At 38.9% G+C, this 20016-nt stretch overlaps 1 protein-coding gene across 1 annotated transcript; it reads left to right on the forward strand.

Moving 5' to 3' along the window:
• The first annotated feature begins 1038 nt into the window (after positions 1-1038).
• Positions 1039-18650, forward strand: LOC138370896 (DNA-directed RNA polymerase III subunit RPC5-like). Its single transcript, XM_069335550.1, has 10 exons — positions 1039-1289; positions 3855-3956; positions 4344-4498; positions 8222-8424; positions 9862-10009; positions 10225-10451; positions 10853-11061; positions 11377-11543; positions 15893-15971; positions 16768-18650. The coding sequence occupies exons 1-10, from the start codon at positions 1248-1250 to the stop codon at positions 16918-16920; spliced, it is 1485 nt and encodes a 494-aa protein (XP_069191651.1). The 5' UTR covers positions 1039-1247; the 3' UTR covers positions 16921-18650.
• Positions 18651-20016: the final 1366 nt, after the last annotated feature.

Genomic DNA, 20016 nt, shown 5'->3' on the forward strand with positions numbered 1-20016 from the left:
ATACTTGATTGTGAATAAATTATTATTATTATTGATTTTCTTAACATTAATAGTCCAAAAAGTCGCAAAACTAGTAGGAAATTTAAGAGCGTCGCGCGCTCAAAAATAGCCCAATTCGCTACTTTTTGGCCAATCTGGCACCACTGAGCCGGTCCGTCTAATTACCCAAAGCTGCTCCAAGCTTCCCAAAGCTTAGTGAAACTGAAAACCAATGACGTCTTGTGTTAAGTGCTGACTGGTCAGCGCTTAACTATTTGTGAGGGACAAATTCTAGCATCTTGGTCGTCATTTGGACCAGAGCAATAATAACTGTCAAGAACGCTGCTGAAGAGCCCATGCTGATTGACCTCGCTGAGTTTGCGTTGAGAATATACTGCTTACCAATCAGTAATTGAACGGGACGCAAGTCTGAACTGGTTGAACGGGTATTTTCGCAGTAATGTCTGTGAAAAGTAAACTGAGAAATCGATTGGGACTAGAGCTTTTGACGTCAGTCGTGAGAGGTGTCGACACCGGGTCCGTCTAATTACCACAAGCTTCACAAAGCTTCCTGGCAGTACGTTAGTAATGAATAAATATGATATGATATGTTAGGTTAGGTTGACCTAACCTAACCGACGCTTGGATCGTCGACTTGATTTGGCGTCACCAGCGCTTTATTTTCGTCTAATTTCTTTATAAAAAGATACTTTTTCAGATTAAAATTATGTTTTTTCGTGTTGTACATTCAGCACCAACATTTTAATGAGTAAATATATCATATTTATTCATTACCAATGTATTGCCAGCAGGAAGCTTAGTGAAGCTTGTGTAGCTTGCGGTAATTAGACGGACCGATCAACCTAGTTTGTTACAAGTTAGCCTATTATCGATTTTTGTTATTTAATACATGCAGTGATAATATTAATAAAACCATTACAAATCATGTACACTTTATATATTACAATATATTACTCTGAAATGTGTTAGTAAACAAAATAGTGGGCTAATTTTGTTACAAAACCGCTACTTTTCGTCCTTCAGTCCGCTACTTTGAGCAAATTGAGATGTGGCATCAGTGGAGGCGGCGGGTGTAGGTAAACAAGAGCTCCGGTCCCTGAGCACGTGTACACCTGCACCTTCACGCACGCCACACCTGCCCTACACCACACCCGTCGTGGCCAGGTGAAGAGTGGCACTGGTCGTGGTGACGACTACACGCCGGGAGTGAGGCGACCAGTGGTGGACACCTCGGCTCTACACTCATCATGAGGGCTGATGAACCTGACAGTGATCCTGTTGTTGCTGAGGTTAGTGTTCTTGTTCTCCCCTGTTGTGTTCTTGTTCTCCCCTGTTGTGTTCTTGTTCTGCCCTGTTGTGTTCTTGTTCTGCCCTGTTGTGTTCTTGTTCTGCCCTGTTGTGTTCTTGTTCTGCCCTGTTGTGTTCTTGTTCTGCCCTGTTGTGTTCTTGTTCTCCCCTGTTGTGTTCTTGTTCTCCCCTGTTGTGTACATTTCCATAAAAAATAACCTCATAAATGTGTGACTGATTAGCCTTCAACCAGCTGATAGTAATCTTGAGGTTATCTTGAGATGATTTCGGGGCTTTAGTGTCCCCGCGGCCCGGTCCTCGACCAGGCCTCCACCCCAGGAAGCAGCCCGTGACAGCTGACTAACACCCAGGTACCTATTTTACTGCTAGGTAACAGGGGCATAGGGTGAAAAAAACTCTGCCCATTGTTTCTCGCCAGCGCCCGGGACCACAGGATCGTGCAGCGTGCTGTCCGCTTGGCCGACCGGCTCCCGGTAAAACTATATAGAAAACACACTAGACATTATTTTTGTTTACAAACAATGGTGAAGTGATAAGAAACATGGCGATTATAAATACATACAACTCTGATCACAACCTAATTGAAGTTCAGATAAGTATGTACAAAGACCATGCAAAATGAGTCAAATCAAAGAGGAGGAGAACTCGGCAAAATTAATTTAAATAATTACTTAAAAGCTATTATAACAGCCTCACAGAAATACGCAGAGAAGAATAGCTGAATAATGCAAGCTCTTTGCTCTTGCTCTCCTTCGAATCCTTTACTCTTGCTCTCCTTCGAGCTCTCCTCCTCAGCCTCACTCAGGCTGTGCCCTCAGCTTCATATGAGCTCTCCTTCAGGCCTTGCACAAACACTGCTTCTGGCCACCGTTCAGCATCATGTCTTACCTGACTCCACCAGCAGCACGTGGCAAGCATTCTTGTTTCATCCTATTATAACACTCATTCCATTTCTAACATCCATCAACTGCAACCAAACTATATTTAATAAAGATTGAAAACTGCCATACTATTTGAATATTGTTGCCCAAAATCATATACTGTATGTTACAAACTGAGGCCTATTAGTAAAACTTCTCCTGTGCCTCTGATTACTGCCCCTCATCTTTGTATTGTATCCATGTATCCATTTGTATCCATTTCTACAGTCTTCTACTCACCCCTCCAGCATGTTCCAGTTTCCAGAACAACCACTTGTGTGGAACCCAGTCAAAAGGCTTTTTTAGATCCAGATAAATACAGCCAACCATTTCTTTCCTCTTAAGATCTCAGTGACTGTCATAAAAACTAAGATATGTTAAAAATGATCTTAATGTTTGAAAGCATTTATTTATTTATTTTATTTATTTATTTATTTATTTATTTATTTATTTATTTATTTATTTATTTATTTTATTTTATTTTATTTTATTTTATTTTATTTTATTTTATTTTATTTTATTTTATTTTATTTTATTTTATTTTATTTTATTTTATTTTATTTTATTTTATTTTATTTTATTTTATTTTATTTTATTTTATTTTATTTTATTTTATTTTATTTTATTTTATTTTATTTTATTTTATTTTATTTTATTTTATTTTATTTTATTTTATTTTATTTTATTTTATTTTATTTTATTTTATTTTATTTTATTTTATTTTATTTTATTTTATTTTATTTTATTTTATTTTATTTTATTTTATTTTATTTTATTTTATTTTATTTTATTTTATTTTATTTTATTTTATTTTATTTTATTTTATTTTATTTTATTTTATATTATATTATATTATATTATATTATATTATATTATATTATATTATATTTTATTTTATATTTTATTTTATATTTTATTTTATATTTTATTTTATATTTTATTTTATTTTATTTTATTTTATTTTATTTTATTTTATTTTTTATTTTATTTTATTTTATTTAAAAAATCTCGTAAAGCCACTAGTACGCGCAGCGTTTCGGGCAGATATTGTCCGTCTGTTATATTACTTCTCTTCAGGTATACTATCCATTTGGTTTCAACTATTTTTCTAGTTTTTTCACTGCCATGCTTGTCAACAAAATAGGTCTATAATTTAGAGGGTCTTCTATCACCATTTTTGTTGATTGGAACTTTGCATTTTTCCATATACAGTATCTACTAAGATTACTGTACATAAAGATGTCTGAAAAATCAGGTGAAGTGGAATGCTGAACTCAGGTGTATTGTCTCAAGATGAAACTCCATCTGAGCCAACTGCTTAGTTTCTTCCTAGCTCCTTGAATCATTTTTCTACTTAGTCTCAAGACACCTTTATGTTCAGTATTGTATGATGTTCTTTGAAATTGGCATTATCTGGTTCTCAGAAAACCTAGTCTTTTACAAAGACACTTTGGAACTGTTCATTTTGTGTTGCACATATTTCCCTATCATTCTCCAGGAATATGTTTCATATACAGAACTGTATATATATGGTAGCATGTCTTTAGGCTTTTGAAATAAATGTACAGTATAGGACATATATATGTTTTATATATTTTGGAAGTCAAATAATTTGCACCTCAACAGATTCCAGTATACCTGGCCAAGACCCTGGCTGAGCAGCTGTATGTGTTGCAGTATCCCGTGAGGCCTCACTCTCACAACTATGACGAGTCGACTATCCTTAAGGTCGGTAGCCAGGCGGGTTGCAAGTGTGTTGTAGTTACAGCACTTAGAAATAAATGTTAAGTTATCAGAAGTGAATTCAATGTACAGTATTTTTAAAGGGTTTCAGCCAGTTATTTGAAATTTTACTATTTACTTTACACAACCCACAGGTTACTGAGGTTACACAAGATTGAGGTGCACTTTTGTTCTAAGGAACATAATTGTACCACACTAAATATGCATTGTGTGAACTTGTATGTAAACCCTCATGCAATACAATACTGTACGTAACAGAGGTTTATGTAACGTATTGTAATGGTTTATGTAACGAAGCATATTGGGTGTGTTGTATATTCTGTTTTGCAAAGTGAATTTACAAATATGAATTTTTATTTTACTTCTCTGCAGACAAGTATTCGGCCCCAAAGTGGTCAGGTGGAGATGGAGTTGGGGTTACGAACTAGAGGACCGACGTACGACAAAAGTAAGGGCGAGCAGATAGCTCTTAATGTTGATGGACCATTCAGAGACAAACGTGATACTGAAGATAATTTCTACAAGAGGTGAGTGTGGAAATTAATCACAATGTTATTTTGCTATGAACTTTTAATTAAAGATTGTGTTGACTTAATGAATATACAGTCCTGCATAGTACTTTAATTCTATGCAAATAAAATATATTTTAAGAATTTTAGCAAAAAGAGAAAATTCCTTTCCTATCTTGAGATTATCTTGAGATGCTTTCGGGGCTTTAGTGTCCCCGCGGCCCGGTCCTCGACCAGGCCTCCACCCCCAGGAAGCAGCCCGTGACAGCTGACTAACACCCAGGTACCTATTTTACTGCTGGGTAACAGGGGCATAGGGTGAAAGAAACTATGCCCATTGTTTCTCGCCGGCACCCAGGGATCGAACCCGAGACCACAGGATCACAAGTCCAGCGTGCTGTCCGCTCGGCCGACCGGCTTCCTAAGATATACTGTACTTAAAAAAAAAAAGGAAATTTGTTTGCTTGTTTTATGTTTGTCTGGGGGGGGGGGGGGGTGGGAGATGAGTATTATAGGCCAGTCAGGTTCAGCCTCAGTACTACACTAAAAAATATTGGCGTCTATAGTGAGCTGAGATTTTCATGACGTCTGACATAAACTCAAGCCTGTATATTCTGTAGTCTACATGCTTATTCATTCTGGTTACAGTGTTACATTTTCTGAGGCAGACTTAAGAGATAAAGTGAGAGGGGGGGGGGAGAGGGGAGGGGAGAAAGATAGAAAAGAGGAACAGGTCAGAGGTGAAGGGAGAAAGATGGAAAAGGAAGGAAAAGATGGAGATGAGAGGCGGGGGAGTGGGGGTATTGGGGGAGAAAGGGGGGACAAGGAAAGAGGGGAAAATAGTGGGAGATGAGAGAAGGGGGAGATTGGGAAAGGGGGGAACAAGAGAGAGACCCAGGCAAATCACAAATAGGCAAACTGGCAATATAATTTATCATACAAAGGCATTACCAGTAATTCTTTCTGGGAAAATAAGCCTATCCAGGATGAACTAACGAGGCAGACTGTAAGAAGTGCTTTAGTCATTCAGAGGTAAAACGTTAGACATAAATGTGGCTTTATAATAAAAGATTTATAAGAGATGTGCAGAATTATCTTTACACTTAACACTCGGAGATAAAATAGTGTAACTTTGAATAAACTTTTGTTCTGATGATGCTAGAACATGTCATCTGTACTTTGACAGTAAACGTTCCATTGGTACTAAATTGCATCATTCAATTGTTATTTATAAAAATTCATTTATTCGTCGCTGTTGTACATAATTTATTGTAAATACACCTAGTTTTGCATCTGTTCTCTAGACAATTCATTTGCAAACATTTTGACACTAATTTACAGTTGTGACCAAACAAATTATGGTAGTTAAAAACTAAGTGATTATAAATATTTGTGTAATTACCTAAGTGTGGTTATAGGATTAGGCTATGCTTGAGTATCCTGTCTTCTCAATACTCTTTGTCATAATGCGTTAAAACTAGAGTACTGATGGGTTTGGCCTCCACCATCTTCTCGCTTAGCTTGTTCCAACCATCTACCACTGTCTGCCAAAGAAAACCTAATATTTTGTCGGCACCTTTGTTTCTCTTTCTAGTGCTTTGACTATCACGCTTGATAATGATACGGGTCTATAATTTAGAGGTCCCTCTTGACTACCATTTTTTTTATATTGGTACTATGTTTGCCTTTTTCCATATCTCTGCTAAGATTCCTGTGCACAAGGATGTCTGGAATATTAATTGGAGTGGAATGCTCAGCTCAGTTGCACATTCTTACAGCATCCAATTTAAAACTCCATCAGGTCCAACCACTTTATTTCTTCCTGGCCCCCCTGAGTAATTTTTTTCACTTCATCTTGAGATACCTCTTATGTATTCTATGGCATGCTCTGGAATTGGTATTTGGTTCGGCTCTCTGAAATCCTCATTTTGTACAAACACACTTTGGAACTGTTCATTTAACATTTCACAATTTCTTTTTCATTCTCAGTAGTCCTGTTCCCCATTCTCAATCTCTGGATTTTATCATTTACATGCAGCTTGCTTTTAATGAATTTATAGAAAAGATCTGGATCTGTTTTTACATTTGTCACTATACCTTTCTCAAAGCTCCTTTCTGCTTCTCTCCTCATCGCTGTGTAATTGTTTCTTGCTTGACTGTAGTGTACCTAAATTATTGGGATCGTCTCAAAGCTCTCCAAATGTACTCACTAGAAAGAAGACGAGAGAGAGATATCAAATAATATACATGTGGCAGAGACTGGAGGGCCAGGTACCAAATCTACAGTCAAATAACAACACACTGGAGTGGATGACATGGAAGAAAATCCAAAATAAAACCAGTGAAGAGCAAGAGTTCCATAGGCACAATCAGAGAACACTGTATAAACATCAGAGGTCCACGGTTGTTAAACATCCTCCCACCGAGCATAAGAAATATTGCCGGAACAACCGGGGACATCTTCAAGAGAAAACTAGACAGTTGCCTAGTTTGGTCCACTAAGCAACAGCCTAGTGGACCAAACCTAACCCACAAACCTTGTGAGAGTTTGTGGGTTACTCTCACAAAACTCTCACAAGTCAAGGCGATGAGTCACAATAACGTGGCTGAAGTATGTTGACCAGACCACACACTAGAAATTGAAGAGACGACGACGTTTCGGTCCGTCCTGGACCATTCTCAAGTCGATTGTGTGGACCATTCACCTGGACCATTCACACAATCGACTTGAGAATGGTCCAGGACGGACCGAAACGTCGTCGTCTCTTCAATTTCTAGTGTGTGGTCTGGTCAACATCTCACAAGTCAAACCTGGCCTTGGGCCGGGCTTGGGGAGTAGAAGAACTCCTAGAACCCCATCAAGCAGGTATATGTGGGCCTGCGGGTCGCTCCAAGCAACAGCCTAGTGGACCAAACTCTCACAAGTCAAACCTGGCCTCGGGCTGGGCTTGGGGAGTAGAAGAACTCCTAGAACCCCATCAAGCAGGTATCAAGCAAGCAGTGCTGGTATGTTTGTGGGTTAGGCCTCTTCTGATATTGAACCTATTTTCTTGTATTATCCTCTGCACCCCCCCCCCCCCCCCCCTCAATTTCTGTTAAACCAATCCTGTTTTCTGGTCCTGCATCTCTGTTTGGTATGAATGTGTGTGTTCATTCGTCGTATATTTTGCAAAATTTGGCATACATCTCATTTACTTTCTTGCCTAGCAACAATTCTGTCCAATTACTCATTAAAGAATTTTCTAGGTTCACCATAGTGGCTTCTCTTGAAATAGTTTATCAACTGTTTCAATGTTACCATTCTCCTCTAGGTTAATTCGCAAAGCATATTTAATTTCTAACGGGACATGCTCATTCTTTCCCAAGGGAGGGAGGTACCGGATGTCAAATATCTCTTCTTCTTTCCTGCTAAGTATTAGATCCAGTATTGATGGAACATCTTCCATCATTCTCGTGGCCTGCTTGACGTGTTGATACATGAATGTCTTCAGAATGAGGTTTACAAATCTGCCTGTCCAAATGTCCTCTGTTCTTGCTTTGTAGGCCTCCCAGTCTGTTGCTTTCAAGTTGAAGTCCCCCAGTACCAACAATCGTGATTTATCTTTATCTGTTATTTTACTATAATCTCTCTCATGACCAATTTAATAGATTTATGAAGTACAGTATTCTGTATATAGATCAGTAACATTTTCAATTTTGACTTTTACTAATAATATATAACAGGTTTAAATTATTTTGCAGCAATGTTATGGACAAATTAGTTTTAACTTCAACCAAAGCTCTAAGTGATGTTAGTCGCTATGCAGTTGGTGTTGTCCGCGATTCCAGTCTTCATTTAACACCTATAGCATCTGTCCTAGCCCTTCGACCATCATTCTCATACCTGGATTTAGCAGACAAACGAGGACGGCAAGAACGGAAGGACACGACTGGAGAGGGTGAAGGTGAGGTCCTAAAGTCTATTGTGAAATTTGTGTTTTCCTTGTATAAGAATTACATCAGCCTCTTGCTCTACAGTGACAGAGTTTGTTGAAAATGTGAACACAACACAACCCCACTGCATTTACATACATTGTTTTCCCCCCAGAACACAGACAGCCCTGTTGTAAGAGTTTTCTTTTCAGAGTATAGCACACAATCTTTTCTGAATCAGACATGGGCTCTATCATGTCATTGCTAATATGCCAGGCCTGAGCAACTTATGCCCTACTGAGATGAGTAATTTTTGACCCTGTTACTTAAGGATCAGCAGAATGATATTTAGATAATGTAACCAAAGACACCTTAGGGTTTGACTGCTTGGGATGCCATGGCAGACAGCCTGAAGTCAAGAACAGAACCACCAAAGCCCGGGAACTCAAAAACCTTGTGGCCATTGTAAAAAGATGTGCTTCAGAGCATGGAGACCACCAGTTTCATGGCAGAGAAGTGCCTGGCATCAGGGAAAAGCACCTATACTAAGGCACCCGAAAAAACTTGGTAACACGAAAAGAAACGGCTTAAGGGCAAAAAGCACAGTACCCCGGGCTAACCAACTGCATCTTTTGTTTTTCCTTAGCAGGTTTCCCTTCTGCTACTTTAACCCTTTCCTTTCTTCTACTTCTTTAACCTTTTCATTTCATCTAGTATCTTAACCCTTCCTTTCTTCTACTACCTTAGCCTTTTCCCTTCTTCTACCACCTTAGCCCTATCCTTTCTTCTACCTTAACCCTGTTGTTATAATATGGCAGGAAGAGAAATGAATGTGTGATCCACTTGGCGTTTATTTCAACAACCACAAACAATGACGTCACCGGGTATGGGTGCCATGCATACGAAAAGAGCATCGGATCTTAATGTTACAAATTTAATCTTAATTGACCTTAATCCTACACATACCTTAATCCTAACATTCCTCCCCTTTTAATTAAACTTTCCATGCCCCTCTTTAAACAACACTTCTTCTCCCTGAGCCAACTGACTGGCCAAGCTAGTTACAGATTCCTCTTTATCTGGATCTGTCTACTGCTTCCATGTGCATTTTAAATCGCATTCATTTCTACTACCCTTCTTCTACTATCTTAACCCTATCCTTTCTTCTACTACCTTAACCCTTTCTTTAAGTTCATTTTCATCCATATCTCCATGATGTCTGCTTCTAGTTTGTTACTTGTACCCGGTTCCTTTTCAAAGTTAATTAAGATCATTTCTAGTTCCAATATCTTCTCTCTCTCCTTATTTTTAAATTTGAATAACTTTCTCCGTTGGTGTTACTATTTCCATGTTCGTTACGCCTATCTCCACCTTCGTCTTAATCCTGCTTGACATGTTCTGTTTTAGCCTTCTGTTGCTAGTCATTGTCATGTAGTTATTCATCACATTATTATAATTTTATTTTCCAGATTCTGACGATGAGGAAAAAGCCACGAAAGTGACTGTGCGATTTGAGAAGCCAGATACGATGAAGACTCGCAAAGCAAAGGAAAAGAGCTATGGGTTTCTCCTTCGTCAGATACGCGATGAACCCTGGATTGAAGTGGCTTATAACAAGTGAGTTGTGTGTTAAAATAGTACCCTCTACAGAAGGAGATTGATGCTGTATTAATATTATAAGTTATTAATAAGTTTTAATAAGTTATTAATATTACAGAAAGTGTTGCATAATTTTTCACCATTGAATAGCTTTGAAGGATTGAATTCAGATAATTGTTTATTTTAAGGTGTCAGGATGTATAATATTACATAATGCTGCTCGTATTTTTCAGATCTGGCAGCGAGCGCAGTGAATTTGAGCTGCGAAAATTGTACTGCATGTATGAAGACGAGCACGTGGACCAGTTCAGCTTAGGCTCGGCGGAATACCTAAGCCAGTTAGTGCCGCCCACAGAGGAAGTACAATTAGCGACACCGGGACTTCCAGCACACCTCTTGTCACGCTCTGCTCTTACGTCTCTTCCCTTGCATGACCGTGTCAAGACTGTCATGATTAATGGTATGATTGCCGTGTTGTAAGGTTATCTATATACTGTACAGGCACGCCTTGCATAATGCAGCATGATTAATGGTGTGGTTGTATGTTATTAAATTATCTGTATACTGGTGAGCCTTATATAATGCAGCAATTACATTTCTGGAATGTAACATATTTGCCAGCATCATAATGCACAAAATATGTACAGATTGTGCCAAAATATGTATAAAACATGTTATGTTTTACTTATTTTCCTAGAAATAAAAATGAACATTTTCCCATACCTCATTTCCATGATCTCAACTGATGTGTTGGAAGGAATCTCCACTGTATGTGGATTTTTATATTCAATATAATTTTAATTTCTAATTTTATTTCTAGGTTATCAGCAGAAGTTGTGCTAATAATGTTTGTGTTTACAGCTTGTGTTGCATCGTTTGGTGAGCTGCTGGGAGTGTTTGGCTATGGCAACAGCGTTGAGTCAGCACTGTCTGTGCTGAAGGTGCTGCAGCAAGTTGCTGTGCTTGTCCAAGGCAATTGGGTTGTTAAATCAGACATACTTTATCCGAAGGACAGCAGATCGGAGTCTGGGGTGCCTAATGAACTTATTCAACGAGGAAGAGATTATGTGGTTGGTATAGAAGTTCCAGCACAATAGTTATGAAATTGCTGCTAATTATGTTATCTTGAAATGTTCCTCAATTAGTTCCACTTAGGATTATGCATTTCTGGTAGAGTTATGAAACTTATTTCCATTTTATTTATAATATATTAATATATAATTTCAGAATTTGTTTACTGACTGTCAGTACATGAAATGAACAATCTTTCCATAATTATAATTTTATAACCAAAAGGTGTGTACTGAATATGCCGTCTCAAAATATCTTGAGTCATGCTACTGAACTGTAGTGTATGAATTAATGAAGTATCTCTCCTTGCACAGTTATACCTCTTCACGAAAAGCACGAGTGTTGTACGTGCTGAAGTTGCCGATGTTGTGGGACTGCCAGCCAGTGATTTGAAAGACATATTGTGTGGGGTGTCCCGGTGCCGGGGGTCTCGGACAACATGGGAGTTTCTCCTTCCTACAGACAGTACCTTCATGAAGAAGTGAGGCTTACGATCCTTTTTTGGATTACACGTACATTTAACTTTTAGATGTTAAGCTTCACTATTAGAAATGATTGAAACTTTGAATACTTTTGCAAAATTATTATAGAAATTATTTAATTCGTTCCCTTTTATTAATGACTGTAGTTGAACTCGGTGTTGAATGTAATGAGATGCTTGTTTTTGTGTGGCCTCAGTATCTTGCTAGTGCCTTGACGACGGCACCATAGTCACAGGCACAAAACTATGAGGCCTCTGGACTTGTGCTAGCGTATTGAACACAAAGAAACAAATCCGGTGTGTTCTTAGAGGTGAGAGGAGCATGGAAGATCTAAGATTAACCTCATAACCTAAAAAGACACACTGTATCTTGATGAAAGAAAGAACAAGTATTATCAAGGAAAGCAGTTGTTTGCCTAATAACAAACTAGGATAGTATCCTATTGTACCACCAGTTGGCAGTTTAGGTCACTTAACACGTTCTCTACTTGATAACACACTCATCGTCATTAAAACAATACACACACAGTGTGTGATGACGCAAACGGCATCATTCATAAATTTTTGCTTAGTCTTATTAACACTTTGGCATACCCCGCGCGCCACCCCTCAACTGTGCGATTTGGGTCCCAGGGTGTCACGCGAGCGCGCGTAAATTCTGAAAAGTGTATACTCTCTTCAACTTTGTCACCTTAATTCTCGTCCTACGAGATTAAATTTTGTATCATTGTGTTCGCAATAGAATTCTCTACAGCACTAAACGCATATAAACTCCAAAAGCCCAGCTAATTACCCGCAGCAAACAGAGAAAGTGCGAACGAGTTACCCAGGAGCGCGCAAACGCGATAAAATGTTTTCACTATTTTCACTCTGGTCCTTACCTTGAGGTGCTTCCGGGGCTTAGCGTCCCCGCGGCCCGGTCGTCGACCAGGCCTCCTGGTTGCCGGACTGATCAACCAGGCTGTTGGACGCGGCTGCTCGCAGCCTGACGTATGAGTCACAGCCTGGTTGATCAGGTATCCTTTGAAGGTGCTTATCCAGTTCTCTCTTGAACACTGTGAGGGGTCGGCCAGTTATGGTCACCTCAATTTTCGTCCTAGGTCTTTCATTTTCGTCTCAATGGGTTCGCAATAGAATTTTCTAGAGGAACTTTAGCATATAAAATATAAAAACTGGTCACGCTCCAACCTCCGACGAGTTGAAGACGGGCCACACGTTAGCCACGAGTGAGCGCTCAGACACCTTCCAGCTACACTCCCAATTCCCGCCCTTTTCAAGCCTTTCTTTCGCAATTTTCTTCCTGGAATTGCCTTGTTCATGATCACTATCCATCGTGGAGTAAGCGTAGATAGTTTCTAAAGCCGCAGTAAGAAATATAGCCATGGAAAATAGCCGAAATGTTCACACGTTTGAGATACAAGGGGAGGCGACATTGGTCACAACAGTGGAGCGAAAACAATGGGCTCACGGCGTGTGCCAAGCCGCCTGAGGGCCACGAGGCTCAACAAAGAAAATGGGAAGACATCGGAGCGCATTTTAAAACCATTCCCCAAAAAATCGGATAAAAACCTGATTTTTGGTGATTATTTAAAGTGGATGACGCAATGCTGCGTCATCCCCGGCATTACCCACAGTAAACGGATGACGCAATGCTGCGTCATGCCCGGGCAAAAGTGTTAAGTATAAACATTGTAAGTGAGAGAGTTTGACTTAACGATGCGGGTGGCCCACCGGGCATGCGAAAGTGTTAAGGCTGCGTACCCAGCTTGATCATATGCTGTCTCAAAGTGGCCCTTGATTCTCTTAGAAATGCTGGCAGGAAAGAGGAAGGAAGCTGTTGCAGTGGCAGTTTTGCAATCATTCCCATTGAGCCATACTGTTCTAGAGAAGGGCACTTCATTACATTCATTGCTTGATTTCTTAGCTGGTATTCAGTAACTTCTCTGTGCATACTTTTAATGGCACCTTGAAGAGGAAAACTGGGTTTGGGATCAAATCAATAATAATTAAAGGCCACTCAAAAATGGAGGACTGATCTTTGGGGGTGAGACGGCCACAAACCCAGAGCTCTGGAAAATAAGAACTGTGATTATAAAGGCACTCCAGAGCCACACAGGCCTGACAAGGATGAGGAATATCTAAAAGATAATGAGCAACCAACACACTATTAATGTGCCAAAAGTTCAAAGCATAATATTGGCCATTATTGCATGAATGAGAATTATTGTATCAAGGATTAATCACCTAAAGTGCTCGGAGGTACTGTGTTTCTCCAGCCGAGACCTTATCATTAATAAGCTACGGCAAATTCACTTGCCTTGCTTTACTTTAAGTTCATGAGGAGACTCGCCTCATGAACTTAGTCAGAGTACATTCATCAGAGTACTTGCAATAACCATCAACCATAAGAGTCAACTATATAGCCTCACAGTCTGTCATTAATAATTAATGGGCCCCAAGGCTGAGATAATGCCTACCTTTGGAGTTATTGTTTTCTTAATGTCCTTATAGGTTGAGTAATCTTATTCATCTCGTATACACCCTCTACTCTGGTCGTCCTCAGCTCGCCACTTTTTTTCAATGTACTATGCTGACTAGTCAATTCCATATTCAATTGTCTGTCATCCATCTCATGGCTTTCATTGAGTACCCACTTGTCCCTTCATTACACACCCACCTGTCCCCTCATTTAGTCACATGCCTAAATTGGCATCCTGTTAGACTCCTGCCCTTTTCCTGTGCAACTTCGACATCCCAGCTATACTATGTCTATTCTCATTTCTCTCTCGTTTGAATAATGTATTGGGTGATAGAGATGGTGACTGGGTTTCTCACATCATTCTAGATCAGTGCTGCTCATTAAATAATTGAGTTGTGGACCTTCTGACTGCTTTGTTCTACATGGAACTATTTGTGGGAGGAGGCAAGCAGAGAGCGACCTCCACTGGCAACGAGCTAAGTGTGAGTGACATCTCCTGGCCAATCGCAAAGCCTACTCAATGCTGTGATGCACATCAGGTCTCTTCCCAATGACTGTTGGAAGTCATCTTCACGCAATGGCATGGTATAGCTAGAGCTAAAAGACACTATCTTCAACATATGGTTGTTAAGAAATGGTTAAAAACAAGCCTGGCTCTGGGGCAGGCTTGGAGAGTAGAAGAGCTCTAGAAACTGATTACTGTATATGTAATGGTAATACAGGTTAGGCACTAAATAAATTAATGAACAAAGAGAAGACTAGCTTGAGATGTGAGAGTAATACTGTAATACAGCCACAGGACAAAGAGCATGATGCACCGCCAGCCAGAACTGAGGGCTACCACCAGAACACTTACTCTAGGCCAAGCAGGACGGAAGGCTAGAGAAGAGAGTGTCATCCTCAGGATGAAAAGAAGAAAACTCCCTGCAAGTAAAAGCACCAAGTTTGCTTACACAACTATCAGAAGCCGGGGCCAACAAGAAGGAAGCCTTGAAATAGAAATCCTTCGCAGAGGGAAATACAATAAAACAAGGGGAGGACATAAGATAAAGTACCTGATCCAAAGACTAAGCGGGTCCCACTGGTAAAGTGGCACCCACTTTACCCCTCTGGTAAAGAGGGAGAAGAAACAGTATTATAAAGGCGAGTAAGAGAAACTCTGACAAGGTTGAAAGGTACAAAGCTAAGTATCGGGTATGGAACAGCACTTCCACAAAAACCAAGAAAAAAAGAATATGACAACTGGCATAGAAAGGGAGGGCAACTTCCTTTGGTGGTGGTCCTAGTCTGCTTTTTGAAATTTGTCTCTTGGTACAGTTTTGGTACTGGTTAGCTGGATGTGGCTTTCATCATGTAAGCAGATGTAAAAGAGATGGAAGAGAGTAGTTTCTGTTTGATGATGGCTCTTATTTTTATTTTACTCATACAACATGGCATGTGAGTGGCCTGCTCCATCTTCTCTTGCCTCTACTTTGCCCAACCAATAAATACTGGTTCCACTTTTTCCTTAATTTTGTCACTTTCTTGTGGCTATTTTGTCATGGTTCCACTCTTCTGTGTTCTCTCTTGTATGTACATCATTGCGATATCCTCATTTAAATGCTTCACTTTCTCAATAGTCAAACCAGCATATAAAATTCTGACAAATATTTCAAGTTCTGCTTTAGTACTCGTTAGTATTGAAATGTTTGTAAAATTCTTGTGGGATATTCTTCATGCAGCTACTTTTTCCCCTAAGGTATGGAGACTTTCCAGAGGAAATATAAATTGTAATATATTCATAAATGCATTCATAGCAAATGCAAAGGTAATATATAAAGATGTTAATGTTGTTTCTGCTAATACTGAAGTACTGCTGTAATTGTTGCAGGTATCCTGATGTTGTTCAAAGACAGCAGATGATTTGGCAGTCCAGAAGTGAGCAGCTGTCTCATATTTTTAAGGATAAGGTAAGAGGGGAAGAGTTTGTTTATATTATTTGGTCAAACCCTTGATGGAACTGAGGAGACATTCTTAAATTTAACATGTTTAGGACATTTTAAAGATTTGTTGTTTTTCTAAACAAATTGCCTTTTAAAGTTTCAGTAGTGTCTAGTATATTAATTACAATATATCAATCTGACTTGCATTTGACTTTATCTTAATAAATTGCATACAAGATGTTTTGTATGTGTACTGTAAGTGGAAAATGGAGGTGTATATATATATGAAAAAGGCAACACATGTACTGTATTAAACCTTCCCTTGTAGATGAAAATTATTAAGAGGACAAAAGTCCTGGTATTCCTCACAGTTTACACTGATTATGGCAGCTTCAATACAATTAATAAATTACCTGTCATTTTTCATTGTGTAATTCCTTGAGTTTTGTTGATTTTTTAATATTGTTTAGCTTTTGAAGGCCAACCTTTATTAGTTCATCTGATTTTCTTGTTAATGATTAGTTTGACATAACTCGTTTTTGTTGAGTTTGGGTTAATAAATGTAACAAATTGTCATCATGACACGTTTGACATCTCTGTGGAGGCAGTTGAGATGTGCCAGATGTAAAAGGTGAGCAGGTATGCATAATACATAACTTGCCTCTTTGGGGATGTCTCATCATATTACATCAAATCATAGCTTCTTTATTCTTGTGGAAATGTCTCATCATCTAAGACCAATATTTGTATGTCTGTATATATTTAAAGATTTACAGTGTTAAGTAAAATTTTAGCAATAACTATTTAACTTTTACCCTAACAGCAAGTTAAAAAGGATGATCTAAACAAAGCTGGCCCCTCAACTGCCAGCAAAAAACCACGCGTCGTGCGTATCAAATCGGAACCGAGCGATGATGTAGCAGAACCACAACCACAGCCAGCAAAACAACGTCGAGGCAACAGAGAAACAAGATGATGTGTCATGGGTGTAGATGCTGCCAGATTTAGGCCGAATAACATTATCTGCTTGTGATTAGAGAACTACGGTATGCTCGATGATATCACACAAACATGATGTATCAATGAGGAAATCGGAAAATCAGTTGCATTACCTGCTTGATACCTGCTTGATGGGGGTTCTGGGAGTAGTTCTACTCCTCAAGGCCAGGCTTGATTTGTGAGAATTTGGTCCACCAGGCTGTTGCTTGGAGCGACTCTCAGGCCCAGGCATTGCTTTTGACTGTGCCGTGGCGTGGTGGGGAAGGGCGATAACGTTGGAGTCCCAAGTGAGGGGTTTGAATCCTCCTCATGGCTCCTACTGATTAACTCTTCAGTATGTTAATGACTTGGGGTTTATGCATTCCTTTCAGTATTTATTTTCTGTACTGTGTACTATCTATAAAAAAGCACCAAGGGCAGATGAATGTGATCTATTAAAATAAGTTTTTTCTCTAGATAAATGATCTAAAGCAGAGCAATAATGGCATATTGAGAATATAAAAATCACAAAGTTGTAAATCCCAGTAAGCTGGTAATTAGATGTTAAAGGAAGCTTTGTTCTCTAGACTCTTCTAAGCCTAAAAAATCCTGTTGCTCCAAGGCCTAATCAATCAGCTTCCTGGATTGGACTTGTGTTAGAATAGTTAATACAGAATCTGAATATGATGTGAATGTAAGCTCTTAACATTTGTATGTTTGTGTGCCATTTTTATACCAGGTACTGAGCTTTATTCCTGGTCTTGAAGCTCTGGGCCGAAGATCTCTGAACATTGTTCCTTAACTTTGTTGTGTGTAATATTTAGAAATTACAACAGTAATGTAACATTAGTATTGGTACACGTGACTTGTTAAATGAAGGAGTTTGCACTGAGAGATATTCGTTGTACAAGTTGATGTTGTTCCTCGAGTGTTGTAATATGTTGTATATTTTTTGAAGAACTATGAAATATCCACAACTACTAATTCAGGATTAAAAATGTCTCAAATAGTAGCTCGGGTTTCAACATTTCATCGGGGTGAGCCTTGAAGGCATTAACGGTGCTACAGTCTTCCCGGCTTGGCACCTTCAAGCACAATGAAGGTGCCAGGGTTCTTTTGATAATTGTTTGCTTGCTTCAAGGCACTAATTACAAGCAAATTTAGTGGTTATGAGCTACCCCTAAATAAGTGTCGACTCGTAAGCTTTTGCGTTTCCTCTCGACAAAAGTACACACAGTATTTTGGTTCCACATACCCCACAATTTAACGTCATCCATGGAAGTAGCTGTAAAACATACCAATAATTTTGCTAATGGATATTACCCTTCAATAGATGACCTGTATATTATGTTAGACGGGTAAACTTAATAGATTTTTTTTGTTTTGATAGGCAGTATTCACAGTGCATGTTATCAAGGTTAAACATGATGGTTCAAAGGAAGAGCAGTCACAACTCTGTTTTTGAGTACAGTATTTATAATAAACTAAAATTACAATTAAAACATTCAGGTGCAGTATAATTGTCAATTTGTTTTTGCCTCATTCAAATGTTGTACATTATCAATCTTCAATAAAACACATGGAGAGCATTTCGAACTTTATGACATTATTATGTCAGAGATTATTTAAACCTTTCACTGTGGTATTTAAATTAAGAATCTGCTTATTATGAGTCAATTTCTTATTTCTTTTCTTTGTAAAAATAACACATTTAATACCATTTAAAAAGCTTTTTATTTTTCACAGCTAACCATTATAACACTTAAAACTGGTGAAGGAATTTGGAACATTCACTGTATACTGTATTAACCAAATCCTCACCAGTCTAGGTACCTGCAAGGTAAGCTTGTAAATCAACTCCAGTTTCTTTAAATTCTCTTGTTTGTTTTCAATGGTGAATTGTGATTATATAGTGTGTTACAGGGCAGTTGGGGGTTGACCCTCATGCCCTACTTTAAGGAAGATTGGCTCCTGTTGTGACAAACAGTGACTCCAATGAAGTCCAAAATGTGGATTTGATTGTTCATACTGCATTTAATTTGTTTTTTTCTGCTGGTAACTTTGATTCAACATTAATTCAACATTGATAATATTGATTCAATGTTGATTCAGTGTTACTCGAGCATGTTTGCCTACTGCGAGAGAGAGAGAGAGAGAGAGAGAGAGAGAGAGAGAGAGAGAGAGAGAAAGAAAGAGAGAGAAAGAGAGAGAAAGAGAGAGAGAGAAAGAAAGAGAAAGAAAGAAAGAGAAACAAACACCAACCTACCTGAGTACTGCTCGGTACCCTCTCTCTCTTTAAAAGAGAATGTGCCTGTTTGTCCAAGGTTGGAAGCCAGAGGCTTGGGGCTAGCCACATGCAACTGGACATGGTGATTGGTGATTTTATAGTTTCATTAGGTAGTTGGGGTCAAACCCTATGAAGGGAAGGGAAATCAGCCTCTGCACACCTTTATGAAGTTTCTAGATATAAAATGTGCAACCTAAAGTCTAAAGCTTAGCTTTTTTTTTTTTTAATAGTGTATTCAGATATTTATATGTAAAATGAATGTTCAGATGAGATTTGCATTCTGGACACAAACTTTTGATTACCTGTTCAGTGATTTAGATTATGTAGGGAAAATGGTTAGTGATTTGGGAATATGGGAGAATATGTATAGGTGGAGACAGGGAGGGTGTGTGGAAGAAGCTGGCTTGGGCGCAGGGTCGACCTGGGCACCACCGGGTTCCCTATATAGTGACCTGTGAAACAGATCTTAAACACTTCTAGTGCACACAACACACTCAGCTTTGGGTTAACACAGTATGTTTTTTCTTCAGATAATATTAAGAACTGCAGTCACCCATGGCAGCTATCTTGTCACGATGGTGAGGCTTCAGTGCTCTATTTAAACCCGGCAAACGTTTGGCGAGTCCTTTTGGCTCACTCGCGCTCTCTTGGATTGGGCCTGTCATGCTACCCTGGCTGCTGAGAGTGAAGCAGGACCCAAGAGTGTTCTTGGCTTTGATACCTGCATATTTGCCGCACATGGAGACCTATATATCCCCGTTTCCCTTTGTGAGTTGAGCTGCTGTAGTGGTGTCTTGCGTATAGAAT

This window comes from Procambarus clarkii, chromosome 33 (assembly GCF_040958095.1).
Source record: "Procambarus clarkii isolate CNS0578487 chromosome 33, FALCON_Pclarkii_2.0, whole genome shotgun sequence".
Taxonomy (NCBI): Eukaryota; Metazoa; Arthropoda; class Malacostraca; order Decapoda; family Cambaridae; genus Procambarus; species Procambarus clarkii.